This window comes from Aythya ferina (genome assembly GCF_964211825.1).
Source record: "Aythya ferina genome assembly, chromosome: 1".
NCBI classification, from domain to species: Eukaryota; Metazoa; Chordata; class Aves; order Anseriformes; family Anatidae; genus Aythya; species Aythya ferina.
The window spans coordinates 11,870,471-11,897,171 of NC_140296.1; the positions used below are offsets into that span (position 1 = coordinate 11,870,471).

Below are 26,701 nucleotides of genomic sequence, written 5' to 3' on the forward strand. Positions count from 1 at the left end.
GTATTTTTCAGCCTTAGATACATCCTCTGACCATTGAGTTCTCCTGAACCTAGTGTGTTTTACTTGAAGTTCTCAGTTTTGGTTTAAGATTTCTTCCATTGCTTACAATTTATCTGTAACTGCTGACTAATCTACTCTATAACCTGGAACAGAATTACCCAGAGCGTCCCTGCTGGTACATACTACGAAGAGGTTTGTGACGCTGGTTATGGATGAAGATGCCAGGATGTATGACAATGTATAAACAAAAGGACATTTCTTTCAGCAGCTCTAAAATATATATATATATATACTCATGAAGAACCAAAAACTTCAGTGTTGCAGTAATCATATTTAAGAACTCCTTTTCTTTCCAGACATTCAAAGTCCAGTGATATGGTGTGTCCACAGGAATGACTCACTAAGCTGCTCTCACAGACATGTAAGCATCTATTTATTGATAACCACAGGACAGAGAACACTTGATAAAAATGGCAGGAATAAGGTGTTCTTCCAATAGTTTTGTTTTTTCTTTTTTCACATTTGGAGGGATAGAAAAAAAAGTCATTTTTTTCTTTCACTTTTATTCCATATTGATTGATAAGCTTTGCAGTTTTCAAATATTACTCCTGGTAATACTTAGAATGAGACTGAAAGCTAAAAACCCCCTTGTTTGAGATTTATGAACAGTAAAAGACTCATCTCTGGTAAATTTATAGAAGCTTGCAAGCTATTTAATGGACCATAGCAAGGAAAAGCACATGCAACACGTCCCACTACAACTACTTTACACTCTGTCCTGTAATGACATATACATACACTCTTTGAGTGATGCACTTTAAAGAGATGCTACCTGAGCTCTGAATGTTGGCAGATGGTCTTCTCCTCGCCTTGCGAAGTCTTTGTACCCAAACCCAGGATCTTCAATATAGCGGGAGACATCTGTGGAAACTATTTCATCGTCAAATGCTGTAGAAAAGAAAAAACACAGCAAAATGCTTTGGTTTAGGCAGGAATTAGTACTGACTTCCAACTGCTGCTGTTACTGATGGACTAGAGAGCAACTAAAAAAAAATGTGCAAAGGAAAAGAAAGGTATGAAGGAAGGAAAAAAATCAATCCCAATCTACTTGTATGGGATCCATCCTTTTCATCAAGCCAATTAAATGTCAGCCTACACCAGACAACTAAGATATTTCTGCAAAATGGGCTGCATTTCTGGAGGTGTGCTCCTCTCTCTGTTGACTCCTGAAGAAGGCTAGATATCATAGAGTCATCTCCTAAATCAGGCAAGATGAATCTTGTTAGTAAAGTTATTATGCTAGGATAAGAAATAGAAAAGCTGTACCCTTGACAACACGATTGTCATGCTGAACAGGTACGGTGTCCAGAATTACACCAGCTCTGTTCTGTAACCCAGAATATGAGCAACGAGAAAGCAACGCTCTGCTCCGCTTGTAAATATCAACTACACATTACAGGAAAGCAAAGAGGTCTACAGAACATCAGGCTGAAATTTTGCCAGGAGCTCTAGTAACCAAGCATCTTCAAAGAGCTCCAAAACGTGTCACTAAGCAAGTGCAGGTTTTCTATCAGGAATCAATCTTTCCCTCCTGAATAAACAGGTGGCTCGATTGTGTAACCACCTTTGCAGAAGTTGACCACTGCATAGCTGACTGCATTTGACCCTGATGTTAAAATCCTGGCTTGCTTCCACATGCATTGACAGAGCAGCGGCCAGATGTCCACTGTTAGCACCTTAAAAAGTCAGTTCAGCTAAGAATTGCAGAAGTGCTTTATCTCCTCTTTGCCTCATTAAACAATCAAAACATAACGGCGTAGGAAGAAGCTTGCACAGCATCTGCTACAGTGAGTCCTCAGTGCAGAATGAACAACCTGCACGCACACGCTCCTCTCCCCTGGATTTCATGGCAGGGTAAAGGCACAACGCACACAGACTCCTCGGCTCAAACTCAGCAAAAGGAAAAAAAAAAAAAAGGAGGAAAGTCAACAAGGCAATCAGCAACCACATCAACGACACCCTCCTGGCCCAAACAACACCTCGTGCCTGTAAGCTTGACGTTGCAGACTTACGGAAGCCCTGATTTGATAATGGAACTGCAATGAGCGTTGGTTTATCTACACCACTGAGACTGCCTGACCAAATTAAAACAGACTGAAAATGGACAATGCCCATTTTAAAAAAATCCAACAGTGATGTTGCTGGCTGTGTTTCTTTTCAGCGATTTTGCATATATGTAGAAAGCCACAAAACAACCTTTGCTGATTCACAGTATGTTCTTCCTCCCTTTTGGGCTTGGTGCACAAAAACTTAAATGCCTTTAAACATGCTTGATCTGGCTCATAGTCTGAATAACGAGAATCGATTACCCAGTAGCGTGTAGCTTCAACTTTCTTACCAGATTTTCTCTGAAGCTACTAGTAACACATACTGATGCCCTGAATTCACAAAGAACAGTGTTCATGCGATGCGTGGCATTTTATGGGTCATTTCTTACAAAGATAAAAACTATAAGCTTCAGGTAACCTCTAATGTGAGGAGATGATCTGAGATTCTGATTGGATTAACAATATTGGTTGAAACGCTTTCTTTGGAAAAAAGAACAACCTGCTGGCTGTACGAAACATTTAGTTGCATGTTTTTTAGCGATGAAGGCCTTCAGGGTGTATGAAAAACACTGGAAAAGAATCTTTCAGCTCAGAATTTTGAATACTACTTACAGATAAACTGAATGCTAAGAAATCTCTGACATAGTACAGGTAATGGAAAAGCACAGCGGTAGGATCGCTCAAAACAGCAAGTCGTCAATTCGTTGATATCCTTTCCAGGCATGGATGAATTAATTTGAATATATAGAGCACACAAAGAGAGGAATTTACACACAACTCTTTAAAGAAGCCTAAAGGCTTTTTTTTTTTTTTTTTAACACAGAAAAGCTAAATTTCAAGTAACGAAATGGATGTTGGTATTTGCCAATCAAGAAATGTTAAGGAGGTGAAGCAGGTCACCCTTTTTAAGCCAAGAGAGAGAATAAAAAAATGGACAGGAGTTGTAGTCATTGAACTGGACTCAGTGTTTAGTTCTTGAAAAGCACAAACAAAACAGAGCTGGAAAAGCACAAATACCTCCACTAATTACTAGCAGGCTCTCCTTCTTTTCCTTCTCAAAGCGAGTGTCCATTTCTTCCTGAGAGGCTTCTTCATCCTCTTTATCTTCTTGCAGCCTCTTCATCCTCTCCATTAAGGCCTCCAGCTCGCTTAAAGAATCTGCAATCTGCAAAAACACCATGACATTCTGCAAAATTAGAAGATAGACAACATGTGTCATCTTCAGATTTCATGCTCAACAATGAGTGTTCTCAAAAAGAAAAAAAGACAGCAGCAAACATAAGAATTGAAGCCAGAATGCGTTTTGTCACAGAGAACACAGACAAACAGCTGTCAGAAAGTCAGAAGAAGGGAGGTGGTGTTACTCTCATCTATCACGCTACGCTACTGCAGCAAGATAAACAGCAAAAAGGGGTGGTGTTTGAAGGTGCAAACCCCTAAAAGCGTATGTTCCACCATAAGGACTGCTTGGGAAAATCTGTCTACGTGCCCCATGTGTATCAGGAAACAATTTTTAACTTGAAGGTGCCTTTACTCAGTATACTGGTACTGCTAAGGACCTTACTGAGGAGATACAGCACAACACTGCAATACAGGAATACAACCTGAGACAGAAAACCAGGATTTTCTTTTTCTTTTTTCTTATTTTCATGTTCTGTACTCAAAACAACCATTATGCAGACTTTTTTTCTTGCTTTTATGCAGAAAACAGGCCTCTTTGCTAGAAATGCACCAAAGTTTGGGCTATGTGATCTCTATTTGTCATTCAGATTTTTCATAAGGTAAATTGTTTGGTCTTCCTTTTCCATCATTTCCTTTTGATTTCAATCTTCTGCTCACAGATATAAATGTTTAATTGTGTACCACTCACTGCTTAACAAGCAGCACGCAGTCCGCAGCAGCCCTCTGCCCACTACTGATGCAGAATGAGACATCCCAGTGATTTTAGCTAGCGTGTCCTGCAGCCCAGAAACCTCGGATGCAGGAACTGAGCTGATGGATCACACGCTCAGCCTGTAAGCTGCCTGCTAATTTTTACAAATGTATCAGTGACTCTGCTCATAATCCCTATCTTCCATCAAAGGAGATGAGGCTAAGTCAGCAATCGGGATTAATTCAAGGACCTTCCTTCAAAGGCGCTTTCAGAAAAAAGTCCACATTTAAGTTAATTAGCCAGTAATCAAAGTCCTCTGTTGGTTGATTCAAGACCAGAACACCCGCATGAGGAACAAAGCCATCTTATTTCAGACATTTCCTCTCATCTACAAGGAAAAGCTTCAAAATTGACCTGTTTTGTGATTGGAGGCCTAGAAGTCAAAATGAATATCGTGACCTCTGTTTTTTTTCCCCATTTCTTCTTTCATTCCACATGATAAGGACACGGATGACACAATGCTCCAGTCAGTGATACACTATCTGCAGACACTGGGAATTTAAGCTTTCAATTGGAAGCAAAGTTTTAGTCTTGCTCAATGGGTTGTGAGATTAGCTATTAAAATCACATTACTCTGACTATCATCCTCCATTTCACTGTGGTTTTGAAATGGATTACACGGCAAGCTGTTAGAGCTAACGTAAGAGTTACCAGACCCAAGCATTCCAGTAAAGTAGACAAAAACTTTCAAGCTACCCTGAAATTTAAACAGGAAAGAATGGAAGAAAGCTTTCTAATGCAAAACAGAGGCAAGCAAAAGAATCTTCTTGCAACACTAACCCCAAAGTTGCTACTTGTGAGGGATGCATTTTCTATGTTGTTGTCATTGGCAAGATCACAGACACAGAAGTTGTTGACTGCTATAAGTCTGACTCCATTAGATGTATCCGGATCTCTCTCTGGATTAATGCCACTACCAAATACAAAACTTGCCAAGGCATGATAATGTGCCAACAGGACAACAGCATGCACCAGTTCAGGAAGAGACCAATTATTTTCCCCAGTCTTGACAAGTTTCTGAAATGAGAATAAAAAAAGTGTAAATATAAAATTTATTTTGGCCCCAGCTTTTGTATAAGACTGCTATATACTTTAAAAAGGGATCAATTCCTTTCCTCCAATAACACCGTATTCCTCTTGCACACACTCTCACTAGATAAAAAAAGAGAAACCTGATGTATTATCTCTTTTCTCTTGGGGTTATCATAGCCAATGCCATTCCTAAAAAATAAATCTTGTTGCCTTTGTCACAAAGAAGAATTTATTGGCTTATTCAATGCTCTAGTACTTCCCTGAATTTTTTAACTCAAGGTAACGAAGCCTAACTGGACACTACAGTAGTTCTCATTACTGGACATTTACTGCTATTACAAGGCACGATTTAACAGGTACCTGAATGTGCTCTTTTGTGATCAGCCAGGGCCGGTGTGCAAGGAGCTTATTTATTTCGTTCAGATTTTTCAGTCTTTGGGGAATGTATTCTAAACCGTTCAGCCACTCTGCAATCCCGCCAGTCTTCAGAAACTCATCAACGTGCATATTTATTAGGTAGGAACACTGGTGTCTGGCAGCTGCCTAAAATAATTGAACACAAAGGGAAAAGGTCAGCACATTAGCATGTAATCTGGTTTTGTTGCAGGTGGAAGCAGGATATTAACACACACAAAAAAATAAATTTAGTTGCAAAAGGCCATGTTTTATATTGTAAAGCTCTACGCTGGAGGGAGGGTTCTCTAGTAAGTGTAAGTGGATTACTCTGAAGCACAGAATCTAATAGAGGTTGGAAGGCATCTCTAGAGGACATCTGGTCCAACCTCATCTCGCGCTTAGATCAGGTTGCTCAGAGCCTTGTCCAGACAAAACGTCCATCCTTGGAGATCACACAACCTCTCCTGGTCCTTGTTGCAAAGTCTGAGCATCCTCACGGTAAAATCCGTTTTCCATGTGCCCACCTGGAATTTGATGTGACTCCTGACCGTTGCATCTCACCCTGCTGCTGTGTGCTGATGGTTAAATGCCCAGAAGGTGACAGTTTTAACAGCTCTCTGTAAAACCTCATTCTCATGGGCATGTGAGAAGTGAATCGCCCTTCTCACTGAACACCTTGTAGCAAGGCATGCTTCATTCTGATAAAAACCAACCAGAAAAATTCACACCCTGTCAAAATATCACACTGGTCTCTTCTTTCTAAATTCTTCCTTCTTCCTTTTTTTTTTTTTTCCCCTAATAAGAAAGTCAAGTTCACAGGAGAAAATGCACATCCTGCTGGTACATACCATTATAGCGATGTAGTGCCTATAGGGCAAAGGAAGGGGCCCGTCCATGCGCAACATGTAGAACTGGCTGCGGAGGAAAGACTCCAGGTACTGAGTGTGGATGCTCATGACTTGCGTGATGTTGTCCAGGCGACCAGATGTGGAGTATTCTTCCACAAGAAGATTAGTACGTTCATCCAAACCATTTGCTTGCATAACCTTAAAAATAAGGTGGACAAATTTAGCAGAAAATGAGATTTTGGCCAACTTTAGCCCTGAAGAGAAACATATTGCACTATGAAAGGTTTGCTTGTGTAAAAAAACTTGCAGCTAATTCTGGAGATCCGGATGTATGTATGTAAATACACGTGCCTGTTTGCATGTGAATATGCACATACAGATGCTATTTGTATACAGGGAACTGAAGAACACTTTACACTGTACCTCTGTTATTTTAATATGTTTCTAAAAACAAAAACATTTTTTTCTGTAAAGCTTTCTGAAAAGGATAAGAACCCTCAGACGCTTAAAGTCAGATTTGTGTGAGATCTGTAAGGAAGCAAAATCTAAATGGAAAGTAGAGTCTTTACGGATGTCAGCCTGTATAGACACACATCACCCGAGCATTCAGCCCTAAAAACAATTTCAGAGTTAATGGAGAGGAACGGAGTTATGTAACCAAATTATAGAAACAGTCTGGCAATCTACTCCTTCTGTGTTTGTAAAATTGAAGAGGAGATCAAATGCTAATTTGTCCATAACATTCAAGTATTATTTAGAATAGGAATTTAATGTTTTCTTTAAACAAAAGCTGTTCATTAATTATTCCAGCCGATCCAAATCTTGGGCACAAGATGAAATGAAGCAGTACAAGTAAGTAGCTCTTGAATTGCAAGCCCCGACACAGAATTAGTGCTATTACTCAGTGTTTATCACCAAGAGCAGCCATTCTAAACATGCTCGCCATTGAAGCTACAAGCAAAAGGCTAAAACAGCTATTCTGAAACTGCACAGTATCAGACCAGCAAACACTGTGGAATGGGAAACCATTTCAGCTAGTTCACTGCACGGGAAGATAGAAAGTGCCTAAAACCAGGAAGACACAACTCTTGCTGAGCTATTTTATTTAAAGTATGTTTTCCTTCTTTATGACAGGCTGATGAACGTACAGTGTTTCATATCTTTTTCCATCAAATCTCGTCTATATGCAAAGAAACATGAACAACATGAACTACCTTTTCATTTCTCACCACCGCGGTTCCCTGTTTTAATTTGTGGGCCCAGAGAGAAAGAGAAGACACAGTCAGGCAGCCTCATAAATTTTACATGTGTTGCTCTTCACTCTTACAGCTTTTCTTTGTTTTGTACCAAAAATGATGCCTCTTCAGTTTTCTTTAGGAACTTTTTTACCATCAGAACGTTATTCATACATTATAGATCATTCCATCTCACTCACTATTACATATCCATCATTCCACTCTAAGGAGTCCCCTGTATTTTTAAGCAAGCTTATTTTCCAGGTATTCAAGATACGTCTGTCTCATTTAGTAGTTTCTTGGGAACATTCCACTTTTCAGTCCCACTGAGAAGAAATTCTGCTGGCAGAATTGAAATATAATCCTGTAGGGCTGCACTGTTGCTATGTGAGGCACAGCAATATGCAGCATTATTGCTTCTGAGATTTATCTCCACCTATACTATCCTTTTCATACTGTGTATGTACTTCCTCCTGATTTATTACCATCCATGGATTTACAAAAACACTTTTTTATTCTTCTTGTAAAGCCTTATGGCACTTTTAACAGGATGCTTTACAATTAATTTGTTGTTACTCTGTCCATATTCTCTTCATTATGAAAATAAAGCAGGCTTTGATAACAGCAGTGTTCTTAGCAAGATTTGTGAGACACTTAATGTGTGACCAATCTCTGGCTACATCCTTCCTATGCACTACATTCCTTAATGCCAAGGAACAGGGGGACAGAAATAGCTGTTTGCTTAACAAACAATATTTAACATTTGTTTGTGACACTGCCTGTTTTATTCCTACAGGTGGAGGTTCCATCACTGGTAACTGCTGAGGTTACTCCTGCTGAAGGCCCAGTGCTTTCCTTGTGCTCTGTTAGCTAGCACTTTTTTCTAAGTGCATTGGTTGTGAAATGAATTCATTAAGAATCCTCTCAAAATGTTATATGTTAACGCTTTAATTACCTTCATTTTTCTCCTGTTCGTGCAATTATTGTCTTAATGAGAAAAATCAAGTCGTTACGAGGTTCAGCATCTCATGTTCATGTTTTATACACAAGTGAAGTCCTTCTCGCAAGTTTGGCTGGCTGCAACTCATTCTGCTCCCCCTTTCTCAAGTCTACAAGGCTCATTTTGACATCTTTTTTTGCTTCATTATGGTTCTTGATGCCAGGCTTTAAAGTGACTCTGTTTGGTTTTAGTTTCAAGTCTTCAGTGTATAAACAGAGAGAGACTCAAAGAACAGATATCTTATCTTTCAGAAATTTCTTTTTGGCCCTTCTAGCACATGACTTATCTGCCCGTAGTAGTAACTACTTAAAAGCAAAACAAAAAAGGCCCTGGTTTTATAGTCTGCCATCCTAAACAATTCATCAATCAATAAATAATACTCTGGGAAGATTAATATCAGGGTAAAAGAACTACAGCAAAGGGAAGTTTCTATTTACTGTAGCAAGGTGCAAACCAAGGCTTAAGTTGAACATTAAATCATGCACAGAAATCTCGAGTCTAAAGTCAAACCGTTCCTTTCGACCATAAATTCCCTTAAAGAGCTGCAGTTAGAGTCTAAGAAGTTAGTCATATTTTTAGGTTCACTCAGACTGAAGGTCAGTGACTGCCCTGAGAGCTGCTGCAGTACCAGGTAGGTCTCCCCTCAGGCCTGACATGAGGAGTAAGAACTGATCATCCCCCACAAAAAGAGCAGAGCCAGCACTCACGGCTGTCTCAGGGAGTGTGGACAACTGAGAGCAAGACCACTGGCAGCACTCATATGAAAGGACAGCACGGTTCTTATCCACTGGAGCATACTCTGGATAAACCATTACTTGTGCTGACAACGGGGTTCATCCACGTATTTACCACTGGGCAAGAAAGATGTAAAAGTGTCCTTCAGTGTTTCCATTTAAAATAAATAAATAAATAAAAAGCTCCCACACAACCAGCTCAGCTAAAACTTACTTCGTTCTCTGGTATAAAGGCACTTGGTCCTCTTGTTAACGGTGGAGAGACTTGGACTCTTTTTTCCTGCAAAACAGACACATAATTGTATCAGCATGAGGAATAACACATTAACTCGCCTTATCTTGCAAGATTAGATCTTAAAGGCCTTGACTTGGTTCTCTTCCCAAGGCCACCTGCATGTTTTACAGCCCAGTGCACAGGTGAAGTCATCACACCACCATGCTGCTGCGCCTCCCGCGTTTTGCTCGAAAGAACTGTATGAATTTCGGCAAGGGACAAGACAAAAAAAAAAATAAAAAATTGATCCTGATTATTTTATAGGTTGGGTTAAAGATACATGGACAACAGCAATCAAAAATGTGGCACTATGCTAAAACTGGCAGTTTACTAGATTGAAGTTCGGAAAGCAGAGGGGAGAAAAAAAAACTATCACTACCATTATGTGCACAAAGCCCACACTTGGGAAATTATAATCAAAAAGTTGTTTTTTCATTATGAGAATCTAATTAGATTCTAAGTGTTTAGAAGAGCATAAGCACTTTGTGTGCCAAATCCAGTCTTGAAAAGCCCATTCCCCCCTTATATATGCATCAGCAAGACCCAGTTAAAGACTCCTTCTGAAGAAAAAGACAAAAAGACTAAACATAGTCTCAGCTGCCAAGCCCAGGAAAGAATGAAACATGCAGTACAAATCTTGATGTGCCAACCACAGCTAGAAAAATGGCCAGAGCATACAAATTATTAAATGTCCTTTGATGATGTTATTTTAAGTAGATGATAGGCAGGTAGTGTAACAAGAACCAGAGTACTTTTGGTTTATCAGAGATATGAAATTGAACTAAGGAAAGTGACAGGAGGATTTCACACTGTTGCCACTGACAGAAGGTGAGAAGGGACCTGGAGAGGTTTCCTGGCTCTCGGACCCACCTGGAGGGAAGAGGAGCCCTTCCAGCATCACTCCTGACCAACGTCCATCTAACCTGCTCCTGAAGACCCTGAGACAGCGGTTCCCCTGTCTCCCCAGGTTTCTCAGCTCAGTGACTAACTCCTCTGATCACTACAAAGTTTTCCTAACATCTCATCTGAATTCCCCTTCCAGTAATTTAAAACAGCGACTTCTTGCCTTCCTTCTTTTCCTCTTTCCAGCGATATTCCACGTATCTGGAAACAATCGCTGCGCATTTTTAAGGTCACTAATGACAACGCAGCGCAAGTGACTCTTAATAAGTTACCCATCAACAGCTGTATCAGATTTGCATGCCAAATATTTCATGCCCCTAACATAAAAGTCTAAGGTTTTCCATAACAAATGACCCTTAAATACCTCAATGACTCTACCAGGCAGCCTTACGTGTAATGGCCACGTACACAAAGACCAGCGTGGGTCTGAGAGCGAGCGTGCCACCGATTTCCACACAGGAACATGAAGATGCTAGAAATGCGTAACAACTGCTCTGTGTCTTAAAAACATCCTGTCCTTTTTTAAATTAGATTATGAAAAAACATGCAAAAACCAGCAGTGATTATTCAGGAAAGATGTTCCAAAACAAACTCTCTTGACAATTACATTTGTTACTTTGGAATAATTAGCTGTTAAATGATGAAGAATGTACTCATGCGTGCTTTCACTTATTTTCTGAAATGAGCTGAATCCACTGCATAAAAACAAGGAGACAACTCACTGTGACCACTGCCTGCTGTCACAGCCCTACAGCGCTGCAACATACTCCTTATCAATCACGTATATGCAGTCTGAAGTCCTGAAGAAAGTACAGGGACTGGATACCTGCCCATGAGACCCCTTCTCCACATAGCTGTTCAGGGCTCAGAAGGTATCTTCTAGTTCTATATGCACCATTTTGCTAGCAGTCCTAGCTAGCTACCTTTATCACCATTCAGAAAAATAAATCTTTTCCAAATTACTTCAGATGTTGTATACTTCTTGTTTTATGAAGGTTATTTGGATATTAGACTTTGAAAGCCTTCGTTTCATACCAAGTATCTGGAGGAAACAGCTTGTGTGAGGGAGACGACTTGGACAGCTGCAAACCTTTAGCCTTTGGCATAAGGGCACATCGAAAGCAGAGCTGGACCACTGCTTCCACCAGTGTGCTCGCTGAGCTATACCCCACTCTGCCCAGCTGCCCATCTAGGCCAGACTGGGGCAAAAAGCAGCGTTATTATCCCACTTTCAACGGGCTATGGCCTCCACCCCCTACATTCCCCGTTCAACATGGCTGCCTCAACGCTTCAGGTAAGTTACTGGAGGTCTATACCAGTCGCTTCCATCAACAGAGAAGTTTATTTTGCCTTCTCGCCAAAGCTTCTGGTTTACTGAAACAAGTTAAAACGAGCTTGTTCTTAGGATGCTATTAATAAAAAGACGGGAAGTTTGCAAGCACTCAGTAAGATAACGTCTTTGTCGAACTGTAGATAAAAACCACTGCTCCTGGGCATGCTGTATATGGAGCAGGGATCTAAGACCTACCCAAGGACTCAAACATGAAAAGCTACACATGGGAATTAGAAAGCAACGGTTTAGATATACGGTCCTTCATGATGAGAAGTTCCCACAAAGCTTTTTTTTTTTGTTTCCCAAGAAAGCTGCTTCGATTTCCTGCTCAACTCGTCCTTGCAGGTTACGCTGGCTGTTGCATACTAAGTCAAGCAGGGTCCCAAATATCTTATTTGAAATTGGATTCTTATGCTAAATGACTGAACCAAGGAACAGGTTGCTCAGCAACTGCAATACCATACACACGTCCACGAGCCATTTCTGCTTCGTGTTCCTCCATCAATGCATTGCTGGAGTATGAATAAGTGAGAAATAAGTGATCTCAAAAGGTTTGTAACCAACTCCATTTACATTAAGAGTCATTTCTGGGGGTGCTGATTAGGAAAGAGAATAACAAAGTGCTTTAAAGATGAACAGAGAAGTAGGCCAGGGAAGGTTTACTGGCAGAGGGGGCCCACTTCATGCCACAGTGCAACCTCCAAAGCGTCACGCTGCGGTGTGACGGACAGACAAACCTACGTGTCAGCCCTGAGGAGCTTTTATCCATGACTTGCTTTCTGTCCTTAAACTGTACTTGGAACAGTGTCATGAGCTAAATATTGGGAATCTAAGGATTGTGAAGCAGAACTATTTTCCACGTGAATGGCCAATTTGTACTCAGCAATGAGAAACACCTTCCTCCTTGGATGTGTCCAGAGCACCCCTGAGCCAGAAGCTGAATCTTGTGATGGGACAAGAGGCAATGGGTGCAAACTGGCACATGGGAGGCTCCCTCTGACCACCAGGCAGCACTTCTCTGCTGTGACGGAGCACTGGCACAGGTTGTTCGGAGAGGCTGTGGAGTCTCCTCCTTGGAAATCTTCAAAATCTCATGGACATGGTCCTGGGCAGCCTGCTCTGGGTGCCCCTGCTTAAGCAAGAGTTGAACCAGATGGACCCTGAGGTCCCTTCCAACCTCATTCCTTCAGTGATTCTGTCATCTCAAAGGTTGACTTTAGTTACTGTGGTGACCTCACACCTTCCCTCAAGAACCAAGGAGACACCAGGACACAGCGGTGAGGACAAGACAGCCGGAGGCCCTTGGCTGAGAGCAAGGCCCTGAGCCACATGTGGGATCTGGGAGCACGGCCGGCCCGCAGCAGCTTTCCTGTTGGAGGCTGAAGTTTAGAGAAATAAAAGTTTCTTCCTCTTTGCTATCACATGAGTCACCATGTCCTGAGGCTGTAAAGAAATGACTATTTTTAGCAAGCTGTAAAAAGAGGCTAATTTTATTTGAAGCAGATGAAAACGGAGCCGTAATCTGGAAAGGCTGATCAAGCAGCTGGTTTAGAAAGCACATTTTTAATATCCATGAACACAGAAAGCACAGGCAAGCAGAAAGCTGCTGGAGCGATTCGGGTGTATGGAGGCTTCAGGCAGAAGTAGTGCATATGAGCTATAATTCATCCTGCACTTCTCATCATGATGTGAGTGGGGGGAAAAAATCACTGGAAAGAAACATTTTGTACCTCAAGAGGAAATTCTGTGAGCTGTGGCGATGCTGCCACTTGGGTCCTCCTGGGTCCCAGAACAGTGCAAGCAGCACAGGAAGGCTGGTGAAGGGCTCAGAGTCACTACTTCCACAAAAATCCCAACCACAAGAAAGACACCGTGATCATAAATAGCACTAGATCAAATATAAATCCTAAGGGCATCCCAAAATCAGTTTCTGCTGAGGAGTAAACTTTTCTCCCCTAAATATGCAGGAATTTCTTTGGGGGAACGGTTATGAATAAGTATTTCCTATTTATTATTTTTACTTATTTTCCCTAATACTCCCCTCCCCAGACATGGAAAATGGGTTTTATTTCTGACTTTGAGCCATGCTCATGCTGAGGTTACATTTCCCCAACTATTTCTTAGACCCTCATTATCATCTATTTAAAAAAAAGTCATTACAAGCCCTCCCATCTCCAAACACTGTCCTGCTGCTTAATACCCAGGTTGTCTGCTGTTCTGCTTCACGCCTTCTCTCCGAGGTTTCCAAAGGGTAAATACCATTCACCCTCCACTTTATTACTTTGCTTTTCTGCTGCTTTATGACACTTCTTCCTCAGATGTTTCTCTGCCAAGGCCATTCCCTGACCTTGCACAGAACGTGCGTTTGGAATCGGAAAGTCCCTACAGTTTTCCTACTGCACAGAAGGGCAAAGGGTTAATTAAATCTCTGCAAGTTCAGCAGACTTCGTCTACTCCCTTTAAGCATTTGATTGTATTTATGGTTTTTCCTCCTGGTTTTGATTTTTTTCCCCCTCTTGTTTGTATTTTACTGGTACTTTGTGTAAATCATTTCTGTATACCTGCAAGTTCCCAGCACAGGATATTATGCTCCTAGTTTAGGATTATTTGCCTATTCATGTTTTATTGTCTCCCTATCAGAAAATCATCAAAAGCATATGTATTTTTAATTCAATTTACTAAATTGCCTCTTAAGCTCCACTCCACTCCATAAAAACTTACTTATGTACACACACATAAATCTTTGCAATTTAGCATGCTGAGAAACCTTTTCATTAGATATCCAACATCCGCCCTTTTAAAATTTCTTGCAGCTACTCTATCCTGTGAATGTTACGTTCAGTTACAACAAAAACCTGTACTGTCACTGTTGCTCTGTTGTACTCCTGTAACCATGTTCTGCACTTGTCTCTGCTTGCAACCCAAAAGGAACAATATGCTAAAAAAAAAAATAATAATGTGGTATTCAGGGAAGCAACATGCTTGACTTTTTAAACTGAAGAATAAAGATTTAGTCCATATTTTCTTTGACAATCTGACATTGTCCAATCAACAGTCTATCTTGTTTTCTCTCTGAGGTCTTGAAGGAAGGAGGAATACATATTCTCATTACTCAATCTCAATAGATACTATTCAGAGGGTTGCTCTCTGAAAGAAAAATAATTTAGTTGCTAATCTTCCAGTAATACTATAGCTCCATCTTCCAAGCACCAAGATGTGCTGCTCTAAAAAGTAATCATTTACAGTATTAACAACATGCTTCAGCTCTTGGCCAGCTCTTGAAGAAGTTCACCAACTCAATTTTTGACAAAGACGAGTTTTCTGATCGCTTCTCATGCTCAAATTTTTTTTGTCACTCAGAGTCCAAGATGTACTGCAAGTAGTTTACCTAGCCACAAACTTATTTCCTTCTTTCTTGATAGAAGGATCTTTAACCTTCTCTTGTATTATAATCTACAAGCAATTTTGCTACCATCTAGCATTTCTAAGGAGCTTTGCTATTTAAATTCAGTGATCTCTCTCTTCATAGACACACATTATTCTGCATCTGCAGAAACAACCTGGAGACAAGTCCTTCATTAGAACACCTACACCGAGGTGTCTCCATTTCAGCAAGGAGCCTCAACTCCTTTTCCAGCAGAGTGAGAACAAGGTGCAGTAGCATTAAAAAGCAGAGTTGAAGGCCACTAAAGACTCCCTGCGGCCTCCCGCTTGGCACCCAACCACCTTCCCAGAAGGGCATAAGCTCCCCATATGTCTCTACAGTATCAACTAGTCCCTATAGATGTCCTAGATACCCTCAAGCATCCTAAATGGTACTTAATGCCTACGTTGAACATTAAGGCCCAGTTCATAGAGTGCACTTCAGGTTAAACCTGTGAACCAGGTTATCTGATGGGCTTTGTCAGCTGCACCAGGCATTTGGACACCAAGAGTGCGAGTGGAACTGGGTTCAGGGCTCCCTATCTGTGGCAGAATCACCCCAAAGGCACCAACTTCAGCCCAAGCTCAGATTTTTCTTACAGTTCTTCAAAATGGAAATACGCTGGTTAAATCTCAGACTTGATGCTGCAGAATCGTACTATTCAGCCTGGCACACACAAACACATTTTAGTTCACGTGGCACAGGCAGCATTATTTACTGCTCCTGGTTAAGACCATACCTCCAAACTGGATCCTACTGCCCCTGTTACTGCTTACTGAATACATTTCCACTTTCGGTTCTTGTGTGCTGGGAGAAGGATCCATCTCCATGTGCTCTGACCACAGCCAAACGCTCTGGCTTTTAGCAATACCTAACATAATTACAGGGCTATACTGGACTGCCTGCTTATTCTATCCTCATGGAAGAAAGAAAGAAAGAAAAGAAAAAAATCAAAAAAAAAGTTATCTGAACACTGACTGTGTCCTAGCTTCTACTATCATTCAAAGCCATTCTTGTTTATTTCTACATATGCCAAGTTTCATTTTAATTTATCCACCTAACTGTCAGAAGAACAGTTCAGAAATGTGGCAGCAGTTTATGACACGTCCAATTCATTTCAAGTGGAAACTTTAATACTTCTCATAAATTTATAGAGGCTTAATATAATATTGAAAACTGCATACAGTCTTGCTGACTTGAAGGAAAGATGGACAGAGTTTACTTGTCTTCACATTTCAAGGCTCCTGAGAGATTCTGACTGAGGACAAAAAAGCTTATATACCAATGCTGTGAAATTTTGGAATTTATTGGCAAACATTCATAGATGCATCATTTTTAATGAAATAAAATCTCTTTACAGTCTTTAAGGTGATAAATCAGAAGCTTTGCAGCTTCAGAAGAGATCTGCAAGTCATTTCAAATTAAATTTTGTTGTAATTTCAAAAACATGGATGCACGTTAAAAGCATAAACTTGCTGTTCTCTTTCTCAAAACTATTTCTGTAAAGAAAAAAAAAAAAAAAAAGAAACCAAGCCAAAAGCAAAAACATGAAGAAGAGTAATTTAAATAATACACAACACTATCTGCTGACAGTACAGAACTCATCTTTAGGACTGAGCCTTCCTAAAATGGGTTAAACCAAGGACATATGTCCAGAAGTAACACAAGAGATGTTCACAGCAAACAATGTCAAAATGTTAAGGTTCACAAAGTAAAAGTCCTGGCCTACAGTCATTTGTTAACAGTACTTCAAGTGGTTTTGCAATGCTTTCTTCCTCTTAACAGACTGTACAACTCCAGAAAAGCAAACTAAGCGATAAAGATGAAAATTTGCAGAGGAAGTCGAACTGTAGGAAATCTTTTTTTTTTTTTTTTCTTATGGAACAGCATTTCAAAATATTTAAAAGTCACTTTTAGTGTTAAGAATTCAGCATCTTTGTGCCTAACAGCTGATGAAGTGGTGCAAGGAGCTGGGAAGAGAGCCAGTGCAGTACAATTGATGTGGAGCTTTTGCTTTGGTAACAGGTTACAGCCCTTTTGGATTTCACACAATAAAAGGAAGCCTATCCCGAGTTCCCATCCCTCAACCAGCTATTAAGAACACAATCCACACTAATTAGAAACCAAAGGGCAGCAATTTCTACCCAACCCAAGATGGATGGCCAAGCAGCAGAAGTCCAAGAGCAGATCCTCAGTCTTTGAAAGATATCCGGCACCCTCAACCTACAGGAGAAAAACTCAGAAGTGAACACACAGTTACTGTCAGAAAAGCCTCTCTCCTTTTTCATGAAGAAAACCTATCTACATCTACATCCTCTTCTAATCCCACTTGTGTTGTATCACCCTCTCTACCTACAGTTTCCAAGTTATTTGTGGCTACTAACCGAAACTAACATTCAGCTAAAATTGGAAGAAGACAAGCAAAGACTGCAAGTCTGATTGATGTGTTTGCTGCAAAACCCTTATTTATTTAAGAAGCCAAGCCAAGAACAGATATGCATGTATCGTGTAGAAGTCACACCTGTAACTTAACTGTGATATAACTGAAGTACAGAGTACAGCTACCTGAGAAAGTAAGGGTCCTGACCGGAAAAATGAAAACTCTTCATGAGAAGATTTGCTCAACTAAAGGTGCCAACAACCACGCCTACACATTGATTATCAACACATGAAACGGATGAGAGACAAACAGCCATTTCTTCTGTTTACTTGTTGCTAGAGAATCACTTCCATCTAATTTAAGTCAAAACTCAAAACCTAAGTTCTTATCCATGCCCCAGAAATCATGGGTGAAATATAATTGACCAAACACTGACACCCGAATCAGAATTAGCCAGATAACAACCAAATCAGAAAGCTGGTGTCTAGCTCAAGATGAAGTGAATTGTGCCATAGCAAGGCTTGCTTTCCCCGTGCAGATGAACAGGAATCCGTGGGATACGAGGTCAGATGACATGATCTGATGCCAGGCAAGACCTGTACTGCTGCGAGACAACAAATAGTCTACTTCAGCCTTCAGAAGAAATGAGTAAATGCAACGAGGAACAAACAAAGCTTCTTGTTTATCAGTCCCTGGAGCAGACAAGGCGACCTCGCCTCCTGCCCTCCCTGCACACCCAAAGCTAACACTGGAGGTTTGTATGGTCCCCAGGAAATGCCCTCAGGACTGAAGATGTTCTTGTGATTGTCGGGATGACTCAAAATCCTACAAGCATGGCAGAAGAGCATTTTCTGTTTCAATAGCATCAGATATCAAGGGCAAAAGTTACAGTGAAAAACACCAGCCTTTTAAGCTGGGACTTGTTTTATCTGTGCCTTGGCCCACTGCCACCTTCAGAATTAGCCTGAGTCTGACATCCCGAGACACAGCACCATTATGGAGCTTGGAGAACATGGTCTTTAGCCTCTGAATCGGCAAAGCAGCCTGCCTCAGGTCAACATGCCTCATTAGCAGGCGGGCTGGTGATGCCACTAATGAGGAGTCTCAGAAGCAGCATGGCACAGCCCATCACCCGCTGCCATGGCTCGCCTGTGTGAGGCCTACACAGCCGGGCCGGTCCCTCACATGGCCGCCATCTTCTTGTGGAGGGCGGGCAGCGACCATGGCCAGGGGTAGAACTGACCTCTGGCAGATGGCACAGATAAATGGCAGCTGCTTTGGCAGGCCTGAATTAACACCTAAACATTAATTGCACTGATAGCACGGCCTCTTTACCGTGCAGTAACCAAATGGTTAAATACTTCGGTTCGTAAACGCGCACACAGTTATTGGGCACACTGCCAATCGGAGAGGCATAACTGGGGGATATTAAAAAAAAAAAAAAAGAGAGAGAAAGACCCCTAGGGTTATGTAAATCCATCATGTATCCCTGGCAGAACTGCTTCCTAAGAATGCTCCACTGAATTTTTAATAGAAGTATTGTCTGAAAATACATGCCTTGTAAGCAAGCAAAATTGAATGGTATTCATCCATACTGTAAATGTGTAACAGTGTCCTTCTACTGTGAAGGAAGTGGCTGGTATTTTTTAAACTCTATTTCAAGTATGCTGTTTGAAATATAAGATTAATCTAAGGGTAGTAAACATCAAAACGCTCCAACAATGTATTTTAAAGAAAACCTCTAACAGTTTCCATTGCAATCCGTGCTGGAACATCTTCAAGTGCTACAGTATTCCAGCAGAGATCATCCCCACCAAGGATGTGCAGGAAGGTGCACTTAACTGCAAGCTACTATAAAAGCAGACTGGGAGAAGTGTTTAAACAGAGGCTGGCACCGAGGCTGCATTCTCTCACCTCTCCTCTTTGGCAATGCCGCCACATTCATTATGACAAAGCACAGAGACAAAAAAAATCAGGCACTGCATGCCTTGAAATATAAAGATTTAGATTTTTACCAAGGATAAGACTCTGAAGGTTATGTCTGCGCTGCAGTCGCTAGAGCAACTGCAGCTCTTCCAGAAATAGTTAAAGCTAGCTATAAAGAAGCCTCTGGCTGGCAGCTCCTCGGGCAGGTGGGCACGTGGAGCTCGGCTGCACAACCTGCTTGAGAAACCAGACAAATGTTAATTCAGTTGCTGCCCAGCTTTCGATTTAACTGATGAAGCTAGACAGTTTGGACAGAAGAACATCATTTAGAGATCTGCTCACGGAAAGTATAACAGGTCCTATCTTTGCACTTTAATGGAAAAAATAACAACAATTTCCTCCTCTGATTAGAATCTCAATCCCCCCACAGTTGCAGGAGAGGAAGCTGGTCTCTGACCCCTGTCCCACCTCACTGAGATGATTTCCTTCCCACCTTCAACCACTCATATGATAAACTATCTGCAGAAACAAGGCTGCACTGGCCACACCAGTAGTGTGATGGCTGCTGTGTTTGTCGAGCAGCGTTCATTACCTGCAGGATATCACTAATGCTTCCTTGTGGCATCTCAAGGAGATGGGAAAATTGCAGAAGCCCCATTCTCCAAAAATAAGCCCATCATGTATCCCTGCTAATGCTTTCTCCCCATAAGCCTGTGTTCTTGCAGTATTTTCAGCTGGATGAAAACTACTACCGAGCAAATAAATGGTGTCCCAGAATACGCTGCTGCAGAAAAATGCTTTCAAGCACCTTTCACTTACCAGGTACTATATAAAAACAAATTCTATTCTGAGACATAGGAAAGTCACACAGATGGCAGAACCATGGTTTTTCTAACTGCCTTTTTCCACACATTTCATGTACGAAATGATCACACAAGTTATTTTAAATCTTTGTGCAGGAACTATCTTAAGACTTATGGAAGTAACTCGCCAAAATTCAGAAAAACAAACCTTCTGATCGACATCATTAAAAAAGAGGAAGACGTGCTCAGCTCAGTGCTAGTGCCTCCACAGCTAGCTCTCTGCCATCTTTTTCACACAGGATTACAGTAGCTTGGGTCTTGGAAAGCAACTCTGAACTGTTGAGCTTGCTGTCAGAAGCACGTCAAGATATTTTAATTTACGGCCTCCTGGCTGTCACAGTCCACACATAGCATGGAACGTTTCCAATAAAAGGATTAGGAACTGAGTAGCGAGTGACAAGGCCAGACAAAGCTACTAAACCTCTTCCAAAATGTGCAACTAAGCTGTGGAAATCCTTGTCATAAGATGTTGGGGACACCTGGAGTTTATGTGTGTTCAGAATGAAATGTTGGAGCTCATGGAAGAGAAATGCACGAACAGTTATTAAATATGGAAAAGCCAGCCCCAGCTCAGGAAGTTTTCAAGTTGCAAATACTTGGAGACTGGGAGGCAGCTCCAAGGGGACGTCACCATGAATTTGCTCAGACATATTTTTCTAATATAGGTATGAATTGGCATCACCCAAACAAAGAGAAGCATTTTAGCTATACTGGCCTGTTGCAGAGAACAAAAAGGTCCTGCTACTCCAGTCTAAAGGACGCAGCCCATGTCAGGCAGCTCCTCAGCTGCTTGGGTGAGGACATTACTGGGCTATCTATTCAACACAGATGGTATTGCATCATTTACTTTGTAATTTTGAGTACCTTACACTTTAATAATACTGGTTTTAGGAAAGAAATATTTATTCCCTTTTCTGAATGTGCCTTATCAGAAGTCATATCCATTTAGAGCTGAAAAAATAAAAAAGCCCTGAAGAGTTAAAATGTGAAGACAACTTAAGTATGTACCCTCCCTACTCATTGATGGGAAAAGGATGTTTGTTTAGATCGATATGTACCTGGAAGAATATAAGCAGGCATTGTCTATGCTACCTCATCATGAAGATCTTCAGCTGAGCTGTTCACATCAAAATTCAAGCCAACAGAAAAATATTAAAATATGAGGCTGACACAAGGCTTCTAGTTTACAGGAAAGAGAACTTGTGGCCTTGGTTCCCTAAAACTCCACTCAGTGAAATGTTAACATGACCCACCGAATTTCAGAAGTTAATCCACTGCAAAGCTTTTGTAACAATGAGAAACCCCCTCAGCACAACTTTCTCAGCTGAATGCTCATGCACAATTGATGACTGTCGAGCATCTTTGTTACAATTCCAATAACGTAAGGAACACTGATGCTGTTCTCCCTGCTCTGTCTGGAAAAGGATAGTCCCTCTGGATGTCCAACATGAACAATGTCCTCCTGCTTTAAGAGAAGCATGGTTTTTTGCCATTTTTATTTGGTCGATGACTCAAACAGAAAAAACGTGCCAGATGAAAAATTAAATCTCCCTGACTAACATGCTTTACCTCTAGCCTAAAGGTATAGTTTCCAAGAGCAAGCACCTTGCTGTCTAAGCCAGGGGCTTAAGCCTTTTTTCATTAATCGACTCCTAAGCGTTTTTCAGAAGGAGGTGTTATCTACACCATGCATATGAGTTTACTGGAATAAGTTTTCTTACACAAGTTTCCAGAAACTCCTTAAAAGAAGTCCAGAGAAAACCTAAGGGTGCCGGGGCCACAGATGGGAAACCATGGCTGAGCCCTTGTGGTTCTTCACCTGATAGGAAATCCTAACATAGTTGTCAATTAGAACAAATTATTTCTCTAAGGAGAAAGACTGGAGATTGTTTTACAATAAGCAAGGAGCTGACACACCAACCACTTCGTGCTTGATTAGGCTGGGAGAGGTTTGGACAGGAGACCAATAGAGTAAAGGCTTCATCTTGGTAGCGTAAATGAAAGCCACTGACTTGCCGGAATGACCACAATATTTGCAGTCAACCAGTTTCTTCCTCTTATTCCTTTTTTTATTTTTATTTTTTTTTTAAAAGAACATTTTGCATCTTAATCTAAGTCTTACCCAAGTGAGGCACTGCCAAGATACCATCTCCAAAGTACGCTGCCTTAACGTGGCTGAGCTGCTGGCAGCAAAGACCTATGGTACACAGCTGGCATTTTCCTGCCAAAGAGAAGCTGGTTTTCAAAAATGAAGATTCATAACTTGTGTAGAAAATGTACTGTGTGTAAATACAGGCACATGTCCCGTGCGGCCCAGCAGCTTGGCAGGGCTTCAAATTTACCACCAACCTCAGTGCTGCCGGGCTCCACCGTCTCCTCAGATTACTGCCCACACTTTTACTAAGAGGACTTTTGGCTGTATTTTAGTGACTAACCGACTACAAAAAATCACCAGCAAGTGCTACAGAAATAATAAAAGCACTTATTTTATACCCTGCCTGGATAACCTCTCCCGCAGCAACGCAGGAGTGGTTAACACGCGTGGCCTACTTCCACCCTCCGTTACGTTCCAGCCTACTCGTCCTTTTTCCGTACAAAGGAACCAAATCCAAACTAAAACCCTTTTATTGGAATAGGCCCAGCTCCTAAGAGACAGATTCAGCCTTTAGCTGCACCCAGCTTAGCTCTGTATGGACAGAAATGAAGACTGTGCAATGGGTATTCCAAGTTTTCTGTGAAATATGAACCGAAGCCATTGACCTAGCTCCTAAAACAAGAATTACTCACATGGATGGCTGGATGCTGCCTCTAAGTATTCATGAGGCACAGCTTAACCCAAAGGAGTGTCCCATATAAAGCAGCAACAGCACTGGATAGTCAAACTGCTCCTGCTTGTACTGCAAGTTTCTGTTGGATAAATAGGTCGAGTAACTACAGCTCTATCTACTATCTGCTGCATAAGTGACCTAAAGAACAGGGGCACAGGGGGACACCTTCCTTCCACCTCCACTCCCGTTCTGCTTTTCAGAGCAAAGACAGCTCCAGCTTGGCCAGCGACCGCTCTCGTCCCACTTGTCCTCTGCTCCTGTGTAACAGGTACAAACTCCGTCTCCCCTGAAGAACCACAACGTGGGCTGCAGGTTCCTTCATCCTTTAATTACGCTACAGATGACCTTTTCAACCAACACACCCTTTCTTCCAACTACTTCTGAAGCACCCGTGTTGAAGTAAGACAACGAGTTTTAAATTGCTGGAATAAAAGTCACTTATCTCAAAGCAGGTTCTACTTACACGATCCCCGACGTTATTGCCTTGCCCAATTTTCCCCCAGTAATGTCCTGCGGGCAAAATCTAAACTACTAATGTAATTGAACAGTTTGTTTGGGTTTTCTGGAATAATGTAAGGTGAAAAAAAAATATTCTGGAGTCTCCTGAAGCATTACAACAGCATAAACCAGTTGCAGCTTTTTTGGTTCAACACCCTTCCAACTGATTTGTTGAAAAGTGGAGATTGCAAAAACTGAAAATACCAAAGTCCACAATGGTGGAGAAAACAGATAATAAAAGCTACAAGGAGGAGTACAAAAGGCTATATACGATTCTAGTTCAAATGCCTTAGAGCTTGTCTTCTGTAAGCTGATCGGTCAAACAAACTGCTGTTGACTAATGGAGACAATGCACCTGAAGTGTTGTTTTCACGTTTCCTACCATGAAAGTCTGCAAGTTTCCACTGCAGGGTGTTAATGAAGAGTCCTCATTCGGACTTCTCCAGCAGTGGTGCTCTTGAATAAGAACCATATCCAGCTGAGTTAAAGCGGGTCTAAAACACGGGTGCTACAACACCGAGCTGCCATGGCACCCAGCGGTTGTTTCCATCAGCCTTTGGAGGAAACAGAACAAGCTGGATTGTAACGGAGAGAGCACGGGGGTAGTTCCATAACTTTAATCTTCATTTACAGTGTGCTTTTACTTCATTACTTCACAAGAACAGCAGCAGCTGTAGAGTCCTAGCAGCACGCTTCTACAGCATCTTCACGGTACGCTACGGGCACTGCGTACGCGCACAGCCATGCTCAGGTCTAGCTTGCAGTCGGTAACATGGGTGTTTCCACACACACAGTTTCCTTAATTTTCTAGTTCTAACCTAGTTGTTGCAGCGAGGCAACGAAGGCTCAGCAGATAATCAAATCCTGATGCTGATTTCCAGGGAGGGTCAGGGTTCACTCCGCCTGCTGAACAGCCAGGGGGTATTTGCACGCAGGCAGCACAGTTGATTTCGAGACACAAAACATATTGTAGTAAAGCAACATTTCAAGTGCTCTTCCACCCTGGATGGGATCCAACTGGTGTCAGGTAGAGTATTTAGACAGCGTGTAGGCGCTCCATTGCATTAGAGGGCTAATCAAATTTCTCAACGCTAGAACAAATTACTATTTCCACACCTCTAATCAGCAGTGAGGGTGCTTTACTGAGAAGAATGCCAGTCAACTTGGAGGGATTATTTTTTATTTTTTTAAAGTTAATAGGGATAATTACATTAAAACAGATTTAGAACCATATGGCCAAAACACCTCCAGATATATTTAGCCAATAATATAACTATATTCCCTTCACCACATGCTAAAGCAGGAGATATTAAACATATTTACAAGCACAGGCTATTAAATTAAGTTCACTGCTGTTAAGATAGTGCCTTATTAAATAATTTTAACTGCACAATTCATATAGGAGAGAGAACACATGCTGGCTTTCAATCTTTTTGTCAGTATCAGCAAGAGCAAATCCAACGCAGTAATGGCCCAGAGACAGATAAAAAATGATTTTGAGGAAGAAACCCTGTACTGCTCTAAGAATGGTTTACAGCAGGACAGCTAGCACTTCTTCATACCATCGATAAAACTCTGACTTTGGATTTGTGGAATTGCTCAGCAACACAAGTCCTTAATTCCCAAGTTACTTCTAAGTCAACATTTTTACGTGCAAATGAACATTAAATGTGTAAGTGAGAAGACGTCTTTGCAGTCATTCCCCTCCTCTCAGGAAGAATTCAATTGATCTTTTAGAGTTAACTGATATTTTTAAAAGAATTTACAGTCCTCTCCGCTTTCCTGTCAAAACTAAGTTCAAATTTAATAGTCTCTAAAGCAGATACACGATTATTTATTTTGATTGTGAAGTGCAGTAACTGAGATATACTGACTGTATCTACGAGCTTATTGTTCACTCTCAATAGATCAAAGCCTGGGTTGAAAGTCACCTTTTGCTTTTCCTCCAATCGCCTTCTGCACCTTAAGAGATAATAGAGAGCTATGGTTCCACATAATTGTCAGGAATGTGGATTTCCTGGCTTTCCTATATGTGAACCTAACACTTGTGTACGTTTGAAAACTTAAACCACAACTCTAAGGGTGGTCCACGCGCTGACCACACAATATGGAGCAAGTCCACAAGGAACTTGTTGTATGACACTGGGTTATTTATCCCCTTCAGTTCCAGCCTACTTCTAGGAAACAAGGCTGGGAATACTTCATATTTCTCTAAAATTATTATTTTCCACCTAGCGCCCTGGGTAAAGGGATGGCAGGTAGCCTCAAACTGTGTTACCAAGTTCACTAGGTTGGATGCTAAGCCCAGAATCCATTAGAAATCCATTGCTGCTCTGTGAAAACAAGATGCTTACCTTGAGAGAAATACGAGAGCGCCATTAACGAGAAAGAAAATAGATGTTTAATCAGGAGACTGGACTTATCTATTTATCTTACTCTAATTCAGATAACCAGGGACGTTCAGGGAAGATTTATGGCACCTTTCTAGATTAAGAACACCGATTTCTGTCTCTGGCCCTGAGTACCATCATTTACTCCCTGCTCAGCCCCTCCCTACCTTGCATCTGGTCAAGCCCGCAGCTGTCACAAGCACTATGCCCTGGAAGAAAAAAGCCTATGCTCCAAAACATCTAACTCTCAATTTAAATGAGATGTGAGAGCGAAGATAGCTGAATATTTTGATGGTTGATATAGTCCATACCAAGAACAAAGCCATTAGTGTCTCAGCATCCTAAACATGCAATAAGAATTCTCATCTACAGAGGTGCTTTGCCCCAGCTGATAGTCATCCCATGTCTGATATGCAGGAAGTATCCTATAATAAAAGTGCAAAGCCAGTGGTTAGGAGACATTTGAAATTAATAGTCCTTGATCGGGGCCTCCCCCGTGTTATCAGCAACACTGCTTTGCCCAGGGTGGCGTACAGAGAACCCCACATGGTTTCTTGAAGTATCTGCACTGCCTTCAATGGACTGACTGATAAACA

General features: G+C 41.4%; 1 protein-coding gene across 3 annotated transcripts in view; it reads right to left on the reverse strand.

The window, feature by feature from the left end:
- SESN3 (sestrin 3) overlaps positions 1 to 26,701 on the reverse strand; it is a 45,076-nt gene that overhangs the window by 11,089 nt on the left and 7,286 nt on the right. For all 3 annotated transcript variants that reach the window (XM_084504105.1, XM_084504104.1, XM_084504106.1), the window contains exons 2-7: positions 9,501 to 9,566; positions 6,318 to 6,515; positions 5,434 to 5,616; positions 4,822 to 5,058; positions 3,126 to 3,273; positions 833 to 948 (exon numbers count right to left, since the gene is read on the reverse strand). In XM_084504105.1, the coding sequence (XP_084360231.1) occupies positions 833 to 948; positions 3,126 to 3,273; positions 4,822 to 5,058; positions 5,434 to 5,616; positions 6,318 to 6,515; positions 9,501 to 9,566 (948 nt within the window). The remainder of the gene's footprint in view (positions 1 to 832; positions 949 to 3,125; positions 3,274 to 4,821; positions 5,059 to 5,433; positions 5,617 to 6,317; positions 6,516 to 9,500; positions 9,567 to 26,701) is intronic.